We start from the raw sequence: 21,026 nt of genomic DNA, 5'->3' as shown, positions 1-21,026 counted from the left end.
CTTCACATTGTGGGAACTTAAAAAGAGAGGAATGTGTTTTAGAAAGAGCTATTGAGGACAAGGATTATATTCTGGAACCCTTTCCTGAAGATGCCTTAGAACCTCTGGAATGGGAACACATACTAGCAACAGTGGATGTCTGTACCATTACAGATAGCCCAACGACAAAATTTTATGATAAGGATGGCTATGATGTGCTACCCTATTACATGGTAAGCCTTATACCAGCAGAAGATAAGATTGTAGAACCACCACAACAAGAAGAGTTTTATAACTCCTCTGAGCATCTGGAGGTAAATAACGATGCTGATAACGAGTGTTCGGACAGCTCAAGCGAGCATGGGGAGAAAACAACGAATATCAAGTTTTATGATTTTGCCAATCAACACCCTAGACGCCAGGAACGCTATAGGAAAAAACGAGTAGAAAACAAAATGAGAGAGAACCCTATGCCCAGGATAAAAGATAAAACTTAGTATCTAATGCTTGTCAAAGCAGAGGATTTTGTAAAAGACCATATATCAGGAAGATTCTCAAAATTTCGAAGGGAAGGAACGCAAGAGGAAATAAAACAAGTACAGAAAGCTAAAACAAAAACAAAAATCAAAAAAATCTCAACAATCAAAACAGGAAAAAACAAAAGACCCAGAGTGGACCAAAGTGGAGCGCAAAAAGAAATACCAAGAACTAAAACGATCATTACGAGAGGTATGGACTACTGAAGGAGTAGATGATGACATACCTGATGCTTATCTTTTCAATATTGAAATGATACCCAAATGGTCTCAAGAAATTGTTAGTATTCTTTTCTTTGGAGGTAGATTTGATAACAAGGAAGACAGATCCAAACAACAAACAATTCGACAAACAAAAAACTTCCAGTTGATTGCAGAACGACTCTATCATCTAGGATCGGACCAAATTCTACGATTATGTATAAATCCGGAGGAATTCGAGTGTTATCTTGAAGAAGCACACATCAGGTATTGTGCATTTCATTGTTTAACAATGAAAACACACCAACAACTGAAACAATTAGGAGTTTTTTGGCCAACTATGTATGCTGACACACATACTTATGTTAACAAGTGTACTATATGTAGTGCCAAACGACCAATGGATCACACGACATTGTTTCAGGTAAACATTGCACCTGCATGGAGTCAATATATCATTGATTTCTTAACAACAAGGACATTTCCTGAAAACATAACGAAAGCACGGAAAAGGGCTATAGAGCTAGAGGCTCGCGACTTTAATTTAATTGGGAATCAGCTCTATAAGCGAGGAAATGACAATCAACTTAGAATCTGTGCAAGTGAAAGTGAATACCTGCTGATTCTAGAACACGCACATGGAGGAATAAGTGGAGGGCATTTTTCAAGCGATAAGACGGCAAAAATTATCTTAACCGCAAAAAAAATATGGTGGCCTACATTGCATATGGATGCTGAGGAGTTTGTAAAGCGTTGTGACGCATGTTAGTACACCAAGGTGCCAATAAAGAGAGATGAGATGTCACTACGGCCAATGATGGGAGCAAGGGAATTTGCAAAATGGGGCATTGATTTTGTGGGACCTATTTCACCCCCTGCATATCGCACTCATACCCAATACACAAAATGGACGGAAGCCAAGGCAACACAAAAAGCAGACGCAAGAAGCACTGCACAATTTTTGTATGAAAATGTATTTTTACGATACAGATTACCAATAGAACTTGTCAGTGATCAAGGAACACATTTTCTTAATGAAGTCATTGAATATCTGCTAGAGGAATTCATGGTCATACATAGAAAATCTGCTCCATATCATCCACAGGCAAATGGACAAACTGAGGCCACAAATAAAACACTGTGCACTGTTCTGACTAAAATTGTATCAGAGTCAAGGACAGACTGGGATCAACAGTTACACTCAACACTATGGGCATACAGGGTAGCTTACAAAACATCAATAGGAACAACACCGTACAACATGGTGATTGGTCTAAACGCTATATTATCCATAGAGTTTTTAATTCCAACTCTACGAGTAGCAAAACGCTTAGAATGGACAGGGCATGAGCTCTCTTCAAGAATAGATGATCTTGAAAAGCTACATGAACTTCGATTGAGAGCTATAGCTTCGATCTATGCTAAAAAGAGAAGACAAAAAGAGTTTTTTGACAAGCATGTGCGCATGAAAGAGCTCAAAACGGGTGATTATGTACTTGTTTATACCTTGAAGCAACATGCCAAGAAACTTAAAAAGCGAGGGATGGGACCCTTTGTGATTAGTGACTTATCACAAAGTGGAGCTGTTAAGCTTGCTACATTAGCACGTGAAGAAATGACAAATTGGATTGGTGGGTGTCGATTAAACAAATATCATTTACTACTAACACAGGATATGCTTCAACAAATCCATCAAGAAAAACAACGGATGAAGGAGAAACAAAGGATATGAGAAGAGGCCCAAGCAGAAGCAAAAGAACGCATTGCAAAAAAACGGCTTCTACAACAACAACAACAATGTGGATCACCGTTGAGAATAAATGCTATTCGACTAACGAATTTTGATGAAGACACAATGGAGCCAATAATTGCAGTCAAAGTGGGTAGCAATCAAGTTGAATCGACGGCATTGCTTGATTCTAGAGCTCAAGCAAATCTAATCTCTTACAGATTATACAAACAACTCAAACCCAAAGATCAACTACATCCTACTCCACAAGTGCTGGAAAGTAGTACATCACATTTGCTGACAACATTGGGCTAGATTATATTGCATGTACAAGTACATCAATATATTTACCCACACAAGTTTTATGTGGTTGAGGATCACAACACCCCATGTTGTTGGGACAACCTTGGCAAAAAGAGTATAATGTGCAGATAGATTGGAAGGCCGATGTAGTCCAAATTCAGCATGCACAAGAACAACAGGTGGTAGCCTTTGCTCAGCAACCCCGAAAAAACCAGATAGCAGCACCACAATCACTGGATAAAGAACCAAAAGGATGGGTGCCACTAAAGAACAACACGACACCCATGGAAAACAAACATGGAACTACCAACCATGTTCACTACAAACATAAAACAACACAGACCGCAGTGTCAAGATCAAAGTTAGCAACACGCGACAAACAAGTATGAGTGCGGAAGGATAGAGGCGACATGGCAAACAAACCACAATACAACAGAAGAAGTCAACAAAAGCACACAGTCCAACCAAAAAACAAGGGAATAAAAAAGATATGGATCCCAAAGAGAATGCTCGGTACCAACTTAAATGCGAGTTGCATTTGGTACCCGAAACCAAAGCAACAGGAACTCCCTTCAGTACAAGCAAGATCGGCATGCAGACACACACTACATATGAAACCGGAAAACCGATCAATGTGGGTGCCAATCAGTAGCACAACAATGACAACCGCAGAAGTAGCAATAAACCTACAAAAACCTCCAAAACAAAGCTACAAATGGAAAGCAAAAGAGACAAAGACTATGGCCAATTCAGCCACGACAATTCTCTCTAAGGAGACGACCGTGGCCATATCGACAGTAGTGGCAAACCAAGCGCCTTTTGCACGAAAGACGATCAAACAGAGAGCGGTAGAGTTACAACTTTTACTTGCAAAGAAAATCCACCAACCAAATCAACAACAAACAGGAAATCTCGACGGAAAATGCCAATAAGCATCTTGCTTATACCCTCCTCTTGCACAGCATTAATTTTTCCATGCATTGACCGAGTATGCATCATATAGGTCCACATTACACGGCCAAGCATTAGCATAATTTTTTACTCCATACACGGCACATACACCGAGGCGATACCTTGTCGTCCGGGAGGACTCCGGCTAGGAGGGGAGGGAGGCATTCTCAAATGCGGACCCAATGGCAAAAAGAGCAAAAAAAAGGACATGTTTTTCGACTATTTTAGAGGGTTGTCGTTTGATTGCGAAATTTTTTGGACTAACCCAAGTACATATGCCCTTATATAGCATGAATCTACAAGTATATGGGGCCAAACGCCAAATCAAGTCCCTATGTGTGTGTATATAGGTAAAAATAGCCATTTTTGGAGCAAAATATTGGTAAAACGGAGAAATCCAGCCATGAAAATTGCATGTGAGTGTATATAGTGTTTTGTGGTGATGTTTTTGAGTTATTATGATTTTTGGGGATTTTTTGGATTTACTTTGCTATTTTATTTTTAATTTTACTAATTATCGGCAGAAAAACTTCAAAATTACAAAAAGCAGGTGAAAAACGGCCGTAATGAAAAACAAAAAATATGGGGATAATCAATGATTGTAGGACAACCTATGGTACAATCGGGGTGCAATTATGTGAATGGAGCGGAAAGCGTGTTTTGGCCAGATTTTAACCGAAACGTCAAATTTCTCGGAAACTGGGCAAATGAAGTCCAAATCAGAAAAATTTTTAGCCTAAACCACATCTCGCAAGAAGTTGGGAGCACATGTCAAATTTCATGGAAAGTGGTTCGGGGACCCCCATTATAAGATTTTTTCACTCCATGTTAAGCTCATTTCTACTATTGTCTTTTGAGAGAGAGTTCTTGCCATCTAGAGCGAACGGGACTTCCAGCGGCTTCTACAACGCGCACGACCACCCGATAGGCTCCAGACATGAGAGGTAGGCTCACCACCTTGAGCTTTTCGCGCATGTATGTTGTTTTGTCGCGAAAACTAGCGTAGGGTTCACACGGGAAGAGGGCAGTAGAGACCTACAGGTAGAAGTAACCACCCAACGGCTAACCCAAAAGCAATGAGACTTCATCGGCGGCTTACCCTAGCATAGGAGACCACTTTTGAATGCCCAAAGGAGGTAGAAAACCATCGGAAAAAACCCTAACTTCTACAGCCCTGCAAGAGGCCACCAAATGGTAAATCGGCGGAAAAGCGCCCAAATGCTACCAAAACTAATGGGGAGGAGCATCTCGACATGCTTGACAAGTCTATATAGCCCACATGGCCATAAGGTGACCCGAAGCAGCACTAAACTTCAGAAACGACATCAGACACACAAAGCGTCAAATAGCTCTCACGGCCAAACCGTCTGTCCGTTTGCCACCAAACTTCACTAGCGGCTTTCCTAGACCATCAACAACCAATTCCTATGGTGGTAGACCATCACAAGTCATCGACAACATGTAAACGCAACCACGGGTGCTTCCAGAGCGACAAATTGCCAAACGGAGCTCCAATGAAGCCAAAGTCGACAAAAACCATATGGCAAGGATCCCCAGGGGACCGTGAAGCTATGGAGACCAACATCAAGAAATTTCATCGCCAAAAAGCACTCCAAGATTCAGAAAACGGCTCGGAGGCTCTGAAATCCACACAGGGAGTTTCTTTCTATCTATTTGACTTTTTTGTTGAAATAGGGCTTAAAAGGGACTCAGGGGGACTCAGGGCAAGCACCAGTAGCACTTCCCACATAAATTTCATCAGGAGACATCGTACGCGTAGATGTCTCAAGGCCAAATCTGGGCACCAAACTTCTGAATAGCCTGTACATGCTAGCCACCAAGTTTCATCACATTTGGACAAAAGTTAACCTCATATGCACCAAAAAAACGCGAAGTCAGAGCATAGAGGCAATAATGGGCCATAGACCTACCAAAACTAATCCAAATCACATGAAACTTGCACAATATACTCATGAGCTCATTGCCAAGCTATCTGTGGGGTCATATGAGAAAAATGATGAAATAGACATCCTATGCGTAGGATGTCTAAATGACCAATTTGGCCCCCAGCTGGCATTTTTGAGTTCTAGATCTCTTTATAACACCTTCCTAAGCTCATATATCAAGTTTCAAGCCATTCCCACCACATTTGGCCCCCAACACCTCCAAGATGCACTATTTGAACTTAAAAACACTACACATGCTCTAACCAACACCAATTCTTGTCCAACTCAAAATCCAAGAGCAGGGCCATGTTCCACATGCCAAGAGCTAACCCCAGAACCAACTTCAAGTCATTTTGATGAAAAAGACATCCTACGCGTAGGATGTCTCCAGTATGATTTTGACCTACTGTGCAAGAATCAACTTCATGGAAGCCATTAACATGGTATAAGAAGCCTGTATATCAACTTTCAACCCATTTGAATATCATTTGCCACCTGTTGAGGACATCCTACCCATTTGTGTGCCAAAATCCTAAATCTGCCCAGAATTGCACTTTTTTATGTCCAAACCCAATTTCAATCACATAGCCATGTTGCACAGGTCAAGGGCCACCAGCCCACCAAGTTTCACAAAAAACAGACAAGTTGTAGAAAGCTATTGTGAGCACATGCAGAGTTTCCCTAGTTCCTTTTGAGCTTTATTTTCAATTTTCAAGTCATTTGGATAGTTAGAACTCAGTTTATTAGCTAATATGGAAAAAACACTAACTTTGGACTACTGAGTGCAACGGGATCTATGGTAGCCGCAAAATCACCTGCAAAGAAGAAGAGGATGACAATAAAAGACTACTTAGAAGAAGTGGAGCCGTTTGTAATCCCAAAAGGAACTCTGAAGCCCACAAGCACATGGATTCAAGATGATTTGCTAGAGTCCAATGATTTGAGAATCTACCAAGGCGTATTCAAAGATCCTGAAGGAAATGCAGTAGAGCTACCCATGATACCACGGGAGCTCAATGAATTTTTTAGAAGCAAGATGGGGGATTACCTGGAGAAGCTGGATCTACATAACTACTTTGAAGCTTTGCCAGCAGGGATTGACATCAAAAGAGTGTGGGAATTTAACCACTATCAAAGAAGATGGAAGGCAAGTCAGAAGTGGCCCTAGTCATCGACCTGCAAGGCAAGTCAGATACCATGATTGTCATCACCGAGAGGGTGGTGGCAGCCGCACTAGACATCTCAAACAAAGGGGACAGTGTGACAAAGAGGAGAGATGAAGTCAAAGTCTACTCGGAAAAGAAAAACAACTACACATTTGAAGATATTGCAAACCCAAAAGTGGCTATCATGAGCCAACTCTACAACCAATACTTCCACATGTGTACAAAGAGGCCACAAAAGTACAGGATGCCACCTAGAGCCATTGCTACCACCTTCACCTGGTAAATGCAGAAGAGCAAACCAAAAGTGATCAATTATGCTGCTTACATCCATGACAACCTGGTGAAGATGGGGAACAAAAATCCCACCTATATTGTACCTGGTGAGATGATAACAAAAGTGGTCTATGGAGCGTTGCATACCAAAGGAAACTGGCCTGAACCTCCCTCATAGAATGATTGGATAAAGCTAAAGGAAGATAAAGAAGAAGAACCTCCCAAGGCACCCAGGGTAGCCACAAGGATGAAACACCGGTTAGAGACCGTGCTAGAAGAGCCACCAGAGCCAAAGAAAGGAAAGAAAGAAATTCTACAAGTGCCGATCAAAGAAACCAAGTCACAAAAAGCGGCGCGGCTAGAAAGACTAATGGAAAGATTCAAAGCCGAAAGAGCACTCAAGGGAGATTTGAGCGAGTTGTGGAAGCCATCCCTAGAAGCCATGTCGGGATCATCTTGAAGGGTGCACCGAGATCGGTTTGAAGACTACATCAAAAACTTTGAGATTTTAGATGCTACAACGGAAAATATCCCGAATGTCCTTTTACAGAAGAAGAAGTGGACGAAGTACGACGGCAGCTGCTTGAAGCGCAGGAAGGCCAAGAAAGAGAGAGAAAAACCAAGGCAGACAGAGATTTCAAGAAAAAGCCAGCAACTCCACCGTCAAGCAGGGAATCCAACCCACCGCCATCACCACCTCCCCTTAGCCCTCCACAAACCCAACAAAAGGAGGATGAACAAGAAGATTCCAAGCAAGAGAAGAGCCAAGAGGAAGAGCAAAAAGAAGAAGCTGAACCAAAAGAGGAGAAGATAGATCCGGAAGAAAATAATTTTAGAATATTTCTTGATCTACTAGCTGCGGGTTACTCTCAAGAAGAGGCAGTTACGGTAGCCTTTGAGTTGACAAGCACAAGGCCCAAGGAACAAATGCAGAGCCTTCGGTTAGTGGAATTGAAAGAGATGGCCACCGATACAGTGGACCTACAACCACCGACTAATGATTGGGATGTGGTAATGCAAAAGCTAATCGGGCTCAGAGCAAGATCAATGGCCACTGAGAGTGAGATTGATACTCTCAAAACAAACGAAGTGCATATCAAGGCTGAGGTCGACTCACTACAAAAACAAGGCCAAGAGCATATAGAGAAACAAACAGAGCTGCAAGCCAGTCTAGACACGGCATTACAAAGATGCCAGGAGATGGAACGATAGAATCAGGCAGCAGAAAACACACTTCAAAGAGCAGAGGAAGAATACAAGAAAATCAGCAAGTCATTGACAGATGCAGAGAGAGAAAGGGACAACCTGACTCTACAACTTGCTGAAGAGTCTAAAGAGGTTGAAACCCTGAGGAATGCCAAGGAAAAGGCCGAGATAGAACATGAGGCAAGCCAGGATGAGGTAATAGAGTTAAAATATCAGATTAAAGTAAAAGATCAGACCATGCAAAGGCTGAGAGCATCTCTGGCCAAAGTCCGAGCTGCTAGCTCGACTGGCACAACTTCAGAGACAGATTTATATGAAGAACAAATGAAGGAACTCCAAAAGGAGTTGACATTAGAGAAAAGGCAAAGACTGATGTTGGCTGAGGGATCTATGGTAATGCAAAACCGCTTGGAAGAAGAGAACAAAGCCATGCAAAATGAGCTAGAAGCCATGAAGCAGAAGATGGACGAAGAGTTTCAGAGATGGCGAGCAGAAAACGAAGACATCAAGAGAAAGCCCGAGGAGGCGAAGAAAATCAATGCCGATCTGAACGACCTCCTAGTAAACATGGGAGATCAAGCGGAAGAAGCGAAGAGGGCATTTCAACAGCAGATAGATGAGCTGAAAGGCCAACAGCAATCTGAAGAGCAACAGTTTAGCACCGGGCCAGCCGCAATGGAGGGGATCGATATAGAGAATGTGTCAGATCTAGTGGACACCACCATGCAAGAGGACATCCTGGTGGGACCCTCACAAGAGCTCCAGGATCTGACACAAGAAGAGGAAGAAAAGCTGCAGAAGGCCATAGAAGCGGCAGTAAAAGACACAGCCAGAGAAGCATTGGAGTGGGAGCAGAGAGTGTTTAAAGCAATGACTATTCTGAAGATAGATTCGAATGTCCTTCGGCATGAATGGCTACATCCTTCTCTCCCATATCCTCTGCTAAAGTATGAAGCTGCTACAATCAACAAACGGATAAAGGAGGAGCCAACAGTGCCACTGTACAAAGCAGATATCTCCAAATCTGAAGGGATCAAGCTGATAGTGGATTCTCAACCCAGGTGGAGAAAGGCATGGCTCACAAAATATCCTCAATATTTAATCCATCTGGTAGAGGCACCTAAAGTGATCAGAGACAACCTCAGTTTCTGCCCTCTACCAAGGATGAGAACATGGAAAGCCCAAGAGCTGTTGCAAAGAAGCCAGCCCACTTGGCTCAATTACCCGAAGCTGCCAGGCTTGAAGGTAGGCGAGAGAATGAGTGAGCAATACATGGTGAAAACCCTAACGGGCGCCATCAAATTGTTCACTGGCTCGCCTGACCTATCTTGCATCATGCTGAGAAAAATATGTAAAACCCTTTTGGCAGTCTTCGAAACCGTCAAACCTGGCCAGGCGACAAACAATATCTTTTTCTTCCAAGATACATACAAATGTGCCTACGATCTGTCTGCTCAGCCTTCTCACGAGGTGATACATGCATTATATCAGAGGATTATGTTTCTGCCTTCTTATCACCTCCATGCCTTTGAAGAATCCTTCTACACCGGCTTCTTCACCATCAGCACAGATATATTCGGCCCGACGCTACTGGCTCAGCATGCGCGATATGAGTCCCTTCTAAAGATGCATGAAAGCCTATATTAAAGAAGCAGCTCAGCTGCCATGTTGGGGACGACATGAACTAGGAGGGGCGGAGTGTTGGCAGCTGGACACACCCTACGGAGAATGATTGCTCAATGGAATATTATTTTTTGTATTTATTCTTTAATTGAGAAAACCCGACATTTCACCTTTGTAAATAGTGGGGCTTGCAGAAGCTTCCAGATTGTATCCCATTTTTTACATTTAGATTGAGTAGATGGTTAAATTGGAACATTAGGGTTTGAGATTATAAGGTATTTATACCACTTTTGACCTTAATGAAAAAACCTTTGTCATTTTTAAAAAAGTTCTGTCTATGTGAGTGAGCGTACTGGGTACAGAGAGAGTGAGAGTTTCATCTTGACGCTACGCGCGCACCGGTGGTCGGAATTGAGTGTAGAGAAGTGCAGCATGTTGTCCCCGACGAGAGCTACGCGCCAATACCTACATTGTGGGTGTACGGGCTGGTTCTGCAAACTCGACCCACGAGCTGCATTTGGTGATTCGGTGAGCATACGTTATCCGTTTCCGCATTTCAGCATATCCATGCGTTCGCATTGAGTAGAGCTGCACATTAGGCACTTTAGTTTTTGAAAACGACGACCTGTAAATTTCGACCAGACATCCTACATGATTTTGCACCAGGTGTTTAGGGTTGGGATTTTGGTCCATGGACCTTAGGGAGAGTGACCTATTGGTGTTAGTAGGGTCTCCTTCAAGTTCTGTGGCATTTCGAGAACGATTGATGGGTATTTGGCTCTTGAAAGCGTTGTAGGGAAATCTCCTCTTATGCACTCCTGAAGGTTGTAGCTTAGACATTGGGTAGAGACCTCTGTAGGAATTAGTTGATAGTCGGTCGAGTGTAGATTGACACCCTATGCTTGCTTCCACGCGCCTGCGGGTCGAGCTTCGTCCTTAGCTGACAAATCTTGTTAGGTGAGTTCTCGCTGTGCTGACGTCCGTCGCGGCGTATCCGCCAACAGGGGTTAACTATGAAGGGAATCCTTGATGGTGGTGCAGAGTCCGCATTGTCACTAAAAATTGTTGGGAATCCATGAGAAGACCTACCTTGAAGTCATAAATATTGTCATAAAAATGGCAAATGGCACTATTGCTAAATCTATTGGAATGCTAAAATACCTTAAGATCAAAACGCTTGGATATAAGGTAAGGCATACCTTTATTGTTATGGGTTTTTCTAAGCATCTTATGTCATATGAGATGATATTAGGATGACCCTTCATGAGGGAAGCACATATAGTGCTTGACTAATCTAAAACCATGTCTATTTGCAATTCCTAAGCTCCGTCACATTAGACTCAATCTTGTGACCGGCCAAGTACATCCCCTAGGATATATTCAACATGCACAATTTTTGGGATATGTAGCACCTTAAGTAGCGGAGTTGTAGATCTAGTAGATATGCAGCATATAACATTGCAAGTTTAGATTAACTAAATGTTTTATGTGGTCGTTAACTAAATTCACAATGTTGTATATTTGACCCACATGACTTTTTTATTTAATTATAGTTACAAAGAAATTTTTGTTCACATAAGAGTCGCAAAAATATCAAGCACATTTATAAGTAGTCACCATGGATTATTGCATGTATCTTGGTTAGTTTTTTCTTAGACTACGATACAAGTTTTAGTGAAACATCTACTAGTGTTTTGTGTAAGTGCTTTTCATTAGTGTAGTTACTATTGAAGTTGTGTACAAAAGTGAGGGATTATAATTTTTATGAGTACATTGGCTAACATTTTATAAGCTTGTAAAATAATTTCTTGAGATGTTTTCTAGATTTCATGTACCATTTTATTTAAATTTGTGAGTACTTTGACTAATGTCTAATTTTTATGAGTACTTTCTTTGGCTAACATTTTATAAGTTTTCAAAATAAATTTTGAAATGTTTTTTAGATTTCATGTACTATTTTACTTAAACTCATTAGTACTTTGGCTAAAATCTAAATTTTTATGAGTACTTTGGCTAACATTTTATAATTTTGCAAAATAATTCGGCATGGAACCATGTGGTAGCATGTGGAAAATACACCTAATGGGTGTAGGTACCCATGAGGGCCACTTCTAGAGGTTGTGGATTCACTTAGGCTTAGTTAGAAGGTGGCATGGAACCATGTGGTAACATGTGGAAAAGACACCTAATGGTTGTAGGTACCCATGAGGTCCACTTCTAGAGGGTGTGGCCACTCTAAAGGGTGTGAACTCACTTAGACTTAGTTAGACGATCCCTAATGTAGCCTAAAAGTGAATCCACAAGTTCACCATTGCATTTGGGCTAATTTGAAGAGTCATATGATGTCATGTACGATGCCATATGAGATGCCTACACTAGCTCCATATAATGAGTCTCTTTGAGGATGACAAGACTTCGTGTGTCTACTCTTTGATTGTGAAAAAAAATCCTAATACCAACCTCATAGTGACATCGTTTGTCTAAATCTCACCATCTCCGAACATATGATCGAGCCAAGAAAAGCCATTGCCAACCATTCATAGCACAACAAACCATTAGAATCCATGCATATATGGGCACTTAGAGGGAAAAGAAAAAAAATTTAAAGGTTTGGAGGAATAATCTCTTAACTAATAAGATGAAACCCATTATTATATAGTTCACCTAATATTGAAAATAAGATCCTAAAACTTTAATAGACTATATTTTATCTATGCTCCATAAGAAGTTACATCTTTAAAGATATGATAGTAGATACATTGACAAAACGAGGTTGTCATTTAAGAAAAGTAGGCAGACACTCAATAAATTTTTAATATGTTATATATTATAATTTTTAATTTGTTTATCTATTATCCATCCCTTTTCTTCATTTTTTTGACCAAATGCCTACTTTTAACCTTCTTGTAAAAAGATTATTTTTGGTTGGGTTGATGCACCATAGCCAAATGCTCTATGCTTGCCCACTATCTGTATTATACCATAACTTTAATATGGCTATGCTACATCGCTATAGTATGTGCAAAAACTCATATCAATCTCTTTTTAACATGCAGTAAGCATAATTCCATCAACTTCTTTTATTAAGCATGAAACCTAGTTGAGACATCTTACAATAATTTGATAATTGTAGAGTTTAGGGAGGATAAGGTATATAACTATTCATGGTATTAACATGCTAATCACCACTTAATTACACAATAGAGACTGAAGTAGAGTGTAAACACAAAATTGATAACTAGATTATTTGAAAATGACTACAAGAGAGCTCATTATATAGAGCTTACATCACATAGAGGCCCCAAATCAGACCAACTAACTTGTAAATCGTGGGTGACCTTTCAAGGCACTTTAGGAACCTCTTAGCTTTCTTTAAGTGAGTCCACACCCTCTAAAAATGTCCCACATGGGAAGGTATACATCTAAGGCGCCTTTTCCAAGGCTATCACATTATTTCTATCACATATGCAATCTAGTAGACTAGGGATGGTACACACCAAAGTAAAAACTAAAGTCCACAATTCCCAACAACCCTCCCCGTGAAATCTCTAACATGATCAAATCTAGGAGCAAAAAACATCACAAATGCAAGAGACCATCTCCAATCCAAGGGACAAACCATTTCTAATCCAAGAGACAAAAGATAACATTCCAATCCAAGAGCACCAGTCCAATTCAGGAGCAACCGCAAGTCTCTAATCCAAGAACCTGCAAAGAACATAAATGCCAACCCTTGAGAAAAACCTTGACTTTGCCATTGCCAATGGTTTTCCTCCCTTCTACTTAACTTTCATCCTCAGACTCTACTACCCGCCCCATCTCAGTGCCATTGCTGCCATGGTCGTTGCTCTAGCTTCCTCATGGACTTTTATTAAATGAAGATGCAAATCCAAATAACACTAATATGAAATGATGAACTAATGTGGTTAAAATTCCTCCCCTTCAAATGAACTTTCTAATCTCCCAATCCTTGGCATTTGAATTTTATCCCAAAGCCAATGCTTGACCTTCGTACAACTGCACATGTGTCAATATCCTCAATGATGGATGCATAAGAATACATCAAGATGTTGTGCTTGCAAAATTTAAAGTTAAATTGTATGGTGGGGAGGGGGAGAGAGAGAGAGAGAGAGAGAGAGAGAGAGGGAGAGAGATGAGAAATTTTCTTTACAATGTTCCTTCTAGGATCCCTTTGGGTAGGCCTTGAAGCTTTGGGAATGAGATTAAACTCCCCTTGATGGTAGGGATCTTTTTTTGATGTTGTCAAAGCTAACCATATAGTTTTGTTAGAGAAAATCCTCAAAGCCTTGATGAGTTTTGATGGATCTAGCTTTGTGAACTCTCTTTGTGAACAAGCCTCTTGATTGTCTATAGATACCCTAATGCTTGTGGGGGGTAACACCTCTTTACAGAGGGCCACACCTCAACAAAGTGGGAATTACTCTTAACAAATGTCAAAGTAGCACTCTAGTGATAAGTTGGAGGGAATCTCCGCCTTGGATGGAGATGGGGATTGGGGCCCTTGAGACGGCACTTCTGCTTCCAAGAACAAGACCCTACAGAGACAAACTGCCCAAAAAAAAACTTTCAAGAACCACCTTGCAACCAACTACTACACGTGTCCACTCATTGGACCCGCCTATTTGGAATAAGCCGAATTGGAGTGCCATTGAGATCCACCCAAGCATCCCACTTAAAATAAGATACCCGTTTAGAAAAGAAGACCTCGTCCGTGGTCAAGGCTCTATTTTTTATGACGGGTGGCGTGTGCAAACAAGCCCCACTTCACACACTCAAACACAAAAACCTTTACACCCCTAATTATAGGAGTTTAATTAGGGTGTCTAATCAAGCTCAAATATGTTGAGAGGTAGTGGAGGAGGTTTCACACACTAGCTAGTAGTTTAGCAATTGGATCTATGTGAGGAGAGAGATTATGGATGCAAGAGGGGGAGAAAACACATAAAGCAATGTTTCGAAAAACTAATTATGCAATTAAGAAATGTGATTGCTTCAATGACTTAATTCCTTCACGTACATGAGTACTTGATTGATTATTTATAATCCAATCATTGCATGTAGTGAAATAATAGTGGATTAGCACATGGTGCTTATTGATGGAAAATGCCAGATAGGCTAATTTTCCTTAATCAAGATTCAATTACCCAATGTGCTTGATGGAAAATGCCAAAGACGGGCTAATTTTCCTTAATCAAGATTCAATTACCCAATGTGCTTAGTGCCAATAGGGACTAAAACGCACGTACATAGACACTTTGCGAATGTCCTCATCAATTAGAGAAAAATTGTTTACTAAATTACTTTAGAGGAATCAAAAATCCTCTTCAAGCTCTAATACCAATTGTAGAGTTTAGAAAAGAGCCATTCGTTGCATTAACATGGTAATCATCACTTCATTACACAATAAAAAATAGAGTAGAATGTCAACACAAAATTGGTAACTAGATTACTTGAAAATGACTACAAGAGAAGTCATTATATCGAGCTAGCCAAGGCATTTCATCTCATCTGACATCATGCATAATGGAATTAGCATTTTTGCTCTTCAATTTCTCTAATTCGATGGAGTACTGAAATCTCACCCGAAAACCGTCGTGTTTGTTTTGTTTATGCTTGGTGGTTTTAAATGGGTGGAATAAGAAATACCTTTGTTTGCTACAACGTCTTTTAACTACAACACTTTCAACAATGTATTCATAGATGTGGAAGCATTATAGAGGGCAATGATCAAATTCTATAGGCTCATTATAGAGCAATGTGGAGGGAAGGCCATTTTTGTGCTTAATTTGGATGATTGTCAGGAGGCCCCGAATCAACCCAACCAAGCTCGTGGGTTTCGAGGTACTCTAGGAACCTCTTAGCTATCTCTCCTCTAAAAATGACCCAAATGGGTAGGTATCCACCTAAGGCACCTTTTCCAAGGGCTACCACATCACTTAGGCAATCTAACAGCCTAGGGATGATGCCCACGATACCCAGCAAGGATAACTTCTTTAAGTGAAACCATGTGAATTTAATGTGCTTGATAGAGCGAATAATGAAGTATCACATGCACTACGCAACAATGGGATACAAGGACATTGTACACCGATTCCAATGCTCAAAGACAACGTTTAATGTAATCCCACGACTTACAAACTATAAATTTAAAGGTGAGAAAACCCAGAAAATTTTAGGAAAGTTTTCAGTGTAAAAACAATTAAATAATACACAGCTAAAAAGTTTCAAGGGTTTGCGTTTCCAAAAAAAAGTTCATTTCGAGCACTTTAAGTCTGATTCCCATACAAGTGCGTTGCACCACATATATAGATCTAATAGTGAAACACACCATAGCTATGAAAATACAAAATGACATGGTTTCTCTTCTGCATCCAATTTTAGGAGAATTCCTGGTCACAAGATCAATTGCTTTGTCTAGATAAAATCAGTAGCTGCATCAGATCAATTGCTTTGTATCGACAAAATCATTAGCTTCTAAGGTTACATTACCCTTGCCTTTCATGATGCGCAAAACAAGCCTGTGATTTGCAATATGCCTGAGAATTAAGCATTATTCCAATTTGAAAATTTCCAAGCATAATTCAAACCTCAATGCTAAACAACCCCTTAACCTTAAGCATTGCCCCATCACAACCAACATAATACAACAGGAGCAAAAATATAGATGACTTGAGAAATATGGTGTGCTGTTCTGACAAAAAAACCACTACATTAATTCAGCAAGATAGTTCACAAAGATTCACTCTAGCATGCTTTCAAACTCAAGACAAGACCCTCAACTTCACACCACTCTGCACAGTCAACATCACCACGAAACATTTCACAGCCAAAACATTCCGACCCTCAAAACATGTTTCACTACAAAACATTTCTACCTAATATTAGAGCATAATGAAACTACAACCAAAATGGGCAGATGTGGATTTGCAAGGCCCCAAAGCCAAAAACTAGGGCAGTTGATAGTGAAACAGCCTGTGTTTCACTTGATCAAGGTTACGTTTCAAGGCCCACAGCATTTCACCTGTCTGAAAGCAGAATCACATTTCATGGTGACCAGGCACATTACACAAACACAACCATCACCAAAATCCTGACAGATCCATAGGGTACTGTCGCTGCTTGTACTTCACAAATTATTGATTCTGACTACTAAGAACAAGCTCTTCAAACAGATCATTCAGGCAAAAACTTTCCTCGAGCTAGTGTCACAAAAACAAGAAACCCCTCCCACTGGTGAAGCAAAGACAAACTGCATACACAATGCTTAACACTACAGATTTCTCGCTACAAAGTCTTCAACAAAATTGTGTGCCTGCCATCTCTACTAAGAATACGCCAGAGCACAGTGTATATACTTACAAGGGGCTGTACGATTACACAACTGCATTCTGTATCTCCAGTAAAAAGGGAGGAAATTTGAGGTCCCAAACCCAATGAATGCTACATATTAACCATACTGACAATTTACGTGTTAACTTCTGTCTGCAAAGTCCGCAAGCAGCTTGTTTGCAGACATCTACATGATAGCAAAGCATGAACACCAGAAGTCCACCAAGACCAACTGTCCATACATCAGCACAGATTTTACGAATGCAATCAGACTATGCTTCTTTGCCTTGTAAACCCAGGTCGAAATGATATACGCCTGCAGTCAATTGACGTAATAGGTTAGGTAGTGAAGGCTGAAGCATATCAACTACTCCGCTAGCGAAAAGGCACCACCAACCAGCTTCACTGACGTTGACACTCAAAAACTTACCATGGCCTTTGCCCACCCTTCGAAGCTGAGCCACATATTCAGATACTTTCTTAATGTCCTCAACCTGTTAGTCAAAAGTATAAAAAGTTCAAAGCCTCCATATGTCTTTTGCAACATCAAATCCTGTCCATGACTGTCATTACACTCCTTAAACCAAGTAAAGAGAGGTACAGGGAAGACCGCGTACTTGGGGTTTCAAAAACTCGCCTTCAATAAAGTCTGACAACTGAGGATCATCTTCTACCTCAGCGACCTGGTCATCCATAAAAATCTGTAATTTGTAGCTGCAAAACACAATAAAACCTATATGAAAACATGTCTAAAGACTACCTTGTGCAGCTGCAACAGTTTCTCATTTACAAGCTTCTCCAACGCCAAAGTCAACTCCATAGCTGCAACAGACAATGTACATGTTGGCAGCTGGGTTAAAAGATCTAATCTTCCTCTGTGAAGTTCAAGTAAATTACCACAAAGAGCATCTCCTTTCTCCTCATCATCAAACTCGGTCACAGAAGGCATGACGATTGACTGAAGTTTAACTTTGCCACCTCTCATGTTCTTGGGACACATAAGAAACCAAAAATAAGAGAGATAAATAAAGACTGCGCCTAGAAACACATTAATACCCACTAACAAAATTGGTGCCATCTTATGTACAGAAGTCTGCATATGTCATGATGGGCACATTCACTCCCTACCCCAAACATACCTGATACCTCATGAGTTTTTCTGCATGCATTCTCTCTTCATCACTTGACTCTTTGAAGAACCTATATGCAAGAAAAGCATCAATTCTTACCATCCGGTGAGAAGAAATGAATCGTTTAGATTAGATGGCTTCTTACTAACTTTGCAAATCCTGGCAGAGCCACGTTGTCTCTGTCAAAGTATGCGAAGAGGGCATGGTAGACGTATGACGTATTGTATTCGATGCTGTAGCCAAGCAGAAGGTACAACTTTAGACGCAACCCAGTTAAGGTAGGAGGTAGCAGTCAAAAGATGTTAACATCAAGACTATAACATGAGTCACCCGCCTGAGAAGCCTAACCAAACAGGCTGGTCAAATCTACTTATAAATTTTAATAAGGTCAAAAAAGTCAGAACTCACAGATTAAACAAGGCTAAGACATTTGCACAGAGAAAAAAAGGTGAAAAGAAAGAGGGTCCTTAAGAAAAAATATTCACCTAGATATATCACGTGTATAGAAGCAGGATGCTTATATAGAACCCGTTAAATAAAAATGACAGAGATAAAAGAAGTGGACAAAATCAATGAGATGCTTACTTACAAAAACTTCATACAAGAATTCAACTTTTAAATCATTCCGATCAAAGACCAGACAGTGGAAACACTGAATTCCTGCATTTCAAACTCATACAACACCACAGACATAAGACGAAACGCAAGGAGTAAAGGAAAGATTGCATGTTGTCAGGTTTCCAAGATTATGTTTCATTTGGTTTTGTAAATGTTATGCTTCACGCAGGCTAAATGTTCAGCATATCAGCAAATAATCAACCATATCACATCGCCTCATTCTGCAGAATCCCCTGGGTTAACAAGTACAATTTTTAAGAGCTGTCGTTTTTAAACTGAAGCATGCATATGTTGTGAGTGTGAGACATACAAACAAAGCGACGTGGATACTTCACATCTGTTATGGCCGACAATTCGTTCCAAAGGCTGGTTTACTGCATGACAGAATAGAGAAAACACACATGCAAGTGCCTATATGCAATAAGTTCATAAAGGCCTCTTTGTATGACCCACGATGGGTGTTTGGCATACTACATTGACATAAAACGTCTGCACTTGCACCAGATTCCTGAACCAGCAATCTTGCAGCCACAACAGTGGTACAATCTTCTGCATTTTTAGTATCGAACATCTTGCTACGCAGTATTGACATTCAGCTTCCACACTTGAGAGCGAAGCACAAACAGTTCAACTCGAAGAAATCATTGCAACTATGCCATAGCTCAAGACAGAAACGCACAAACGCTCGAACAAATATTGAGAGGGGAAGCTTGAGAGCCCATACTTGATTTGTTCGTTGATGGCAGCCTCGCATGTTGCGGAATAGTTATGACGACCAAGAGATTGCGATGAAGTAGGGGGGACCTTCATGAGCTGGCTTTGAACTTCAACAAAGGGCTCAAAGACGACGCCAGTAAGAGACTTCTGCTCCGGCGCTAAAGCAGCAGAAACACGCAGAGGGGAGCGGGTGCCATTGCGAGTCACAACAAGGGAGCAAGGAGGCGACCGCACTCCGGGGGAAGATGAAAGAGGTGAAGAATAAGAGGGGGAAATAACAGGAGAAGCTCGGAGCAGCATCTTCCTGTTTGCTGGTCAAGTGGCTATGGCGAAATAAGATCTCTCAGAAGGTTCGGTTTGCCGCGGTGCTCTGAGCTTGGAGCTTGTGAGGCCTTTGTGATGTCACGCGTCGTACTATCTTCTGTGCCACGTGGCGGAGGCAAAGGCGCTGTGGAGCTAAATTCAGCGCCGTCCGGAATTGAGTTGCAGCTCCACACACGCCACGACACTAAGTGACACAGGATGGGATGTGGGGGCGGGTAAGGGGATCCCACCCAAAAAATGGCGGCGCACTTGGGAGGCGGGGGTTTGAATGCAGGACGTCGCCCCTCAATGCTTTTTCGAAGCATGGGCTAACCACTACGCCCACCCGCGCACATTTGAAACCAAAGCCGTTTTACACAATGATATAAACGATAAACTTGGACGGCCTAAAACTAAACCCGGACGGGACCCTTGGCCGGGTTTAGTTTTAATAAGCCATCTACGACTCAGAACACCTCGACGGTCGCGCATAGAGTTCCCGTCCATTGATCCCCTCACCCCCCCCTCTTAAATGATCCGTGTCATTTAGTCCTGAGGGTTGCAGCTCCTTCAGACTAAATAACACATACATTAAAGAGCCCCCGGTAAGGGGATCAAGGGCCGGGCCCGGGAAGTCCACGGACAAAGGCCAGAGAGATTGTAGTCGTGAGTGTCAACTCAAAAACTAAACCTAGCCACAGAGTGCCTATTGGCTTACAATACAGGGGTTTAAAAATGAATAAGGGTACAACATGCGTGCGTGGGCGAGATGGCTAGCCCAGTGTCACCAATCTTGGACGTTGAGGTCTTGCGTTCAAAATCGAGCGGTGGTGTCGTAATCTTTTGCGCTGTTCGGGTTTAATCCTGCCCCGATTTTCGTGCTGCCAAGGTTTAGCCTGCCTCGAGATCCTGCCTTGGACTTCCGGGTCGTCGAACCCCTTCCCACATGCGAGCACGCGCGCGCTTAAGAGAGAGAGAGAGAGAGAGAGAGAGAG

The 21,026-nt window shown here is 41.4% G+C and overlaps 1 protein-coding gene across 1 annotated transcript; it reads right to left on the bottom strand.

The window, feature by feature from the left end:
- Nucleotides 1-17,168: 17,168 nt before the first annotated feature.
- On the bottom strand, nt 17,169-20,129 carry LOC147430866 (ferritin-1, chloroplastic-like). The gene is made up of 8 exons (XM_086493407.1): nt 19,736-20,129; nt 18,543-18,626; nt 18,403-18,463; nt 18,161-18,251; nt 18,024-18,085; nt 17,881-17,946; nt 17,694-17,757; nt 17,169-17,579 (listed from the first exon to the last, which is right to left on the bottom strand). The coding sequence occupies exons 1-8, from the start codon at nt 20,026-20,028 to the stop codon at nt 17,536-17,538; spliced, it is 765 nt and encodes a 254-aa protein (XP_086349533.1). The 5' UTR covers nt 20,029-20,129; the 3' UTR covers nt 17,169-17,535.
- Between the last annotated feature and the right edge of the window lie 897 nt (nt 20,130-21,026).

The sequence above is a fragment of the Adiantum capillus-veneris genome, chromosome 21 (assembly GCF_014529385.1).
Source record: "Adiantum capillus-veneris isolate H3 chromosome 21, ASM1452938v2, whole genome shotgun sequence".
NCBI classification, from domain to species: domain Eukaryota; kingdom Viridiplantae; phylum Streptophyta; class Polypodiopsida; order Polypodiales; family Pteridaceae; genus Adiantum; species Adiantum capillus-veneris.
This window is presented reverse-complemented; position numbering and strand designations above follow the sequence as displayed.

Excerpts from the sequence above, each read along its gene's own strand:
- LOC147430866 (XM_086493407.1), bottom strand. The coding sequence starts at position 20,028 with ATGCTGCTCCGAGCTTCTCCTGTTATTTCCCCCTCTTATTCTTCACCT. Across the intron at positions 18,252-18,402 it reads AAAAACTCATGAGGTATCAG|AACATGAGAGGTGGCAAAGT; the intron begins GTATGTTTGGGG and ends ATGTGTCCCAAG. Across the intron at positions 18,086-18,160 it reads GAAAGGAGATGCTCTTTGTG|CTATGGAGTTGACTTTGGCG; the intron begins GTAATTTACTTG and ends TGTCTGTTGCAG.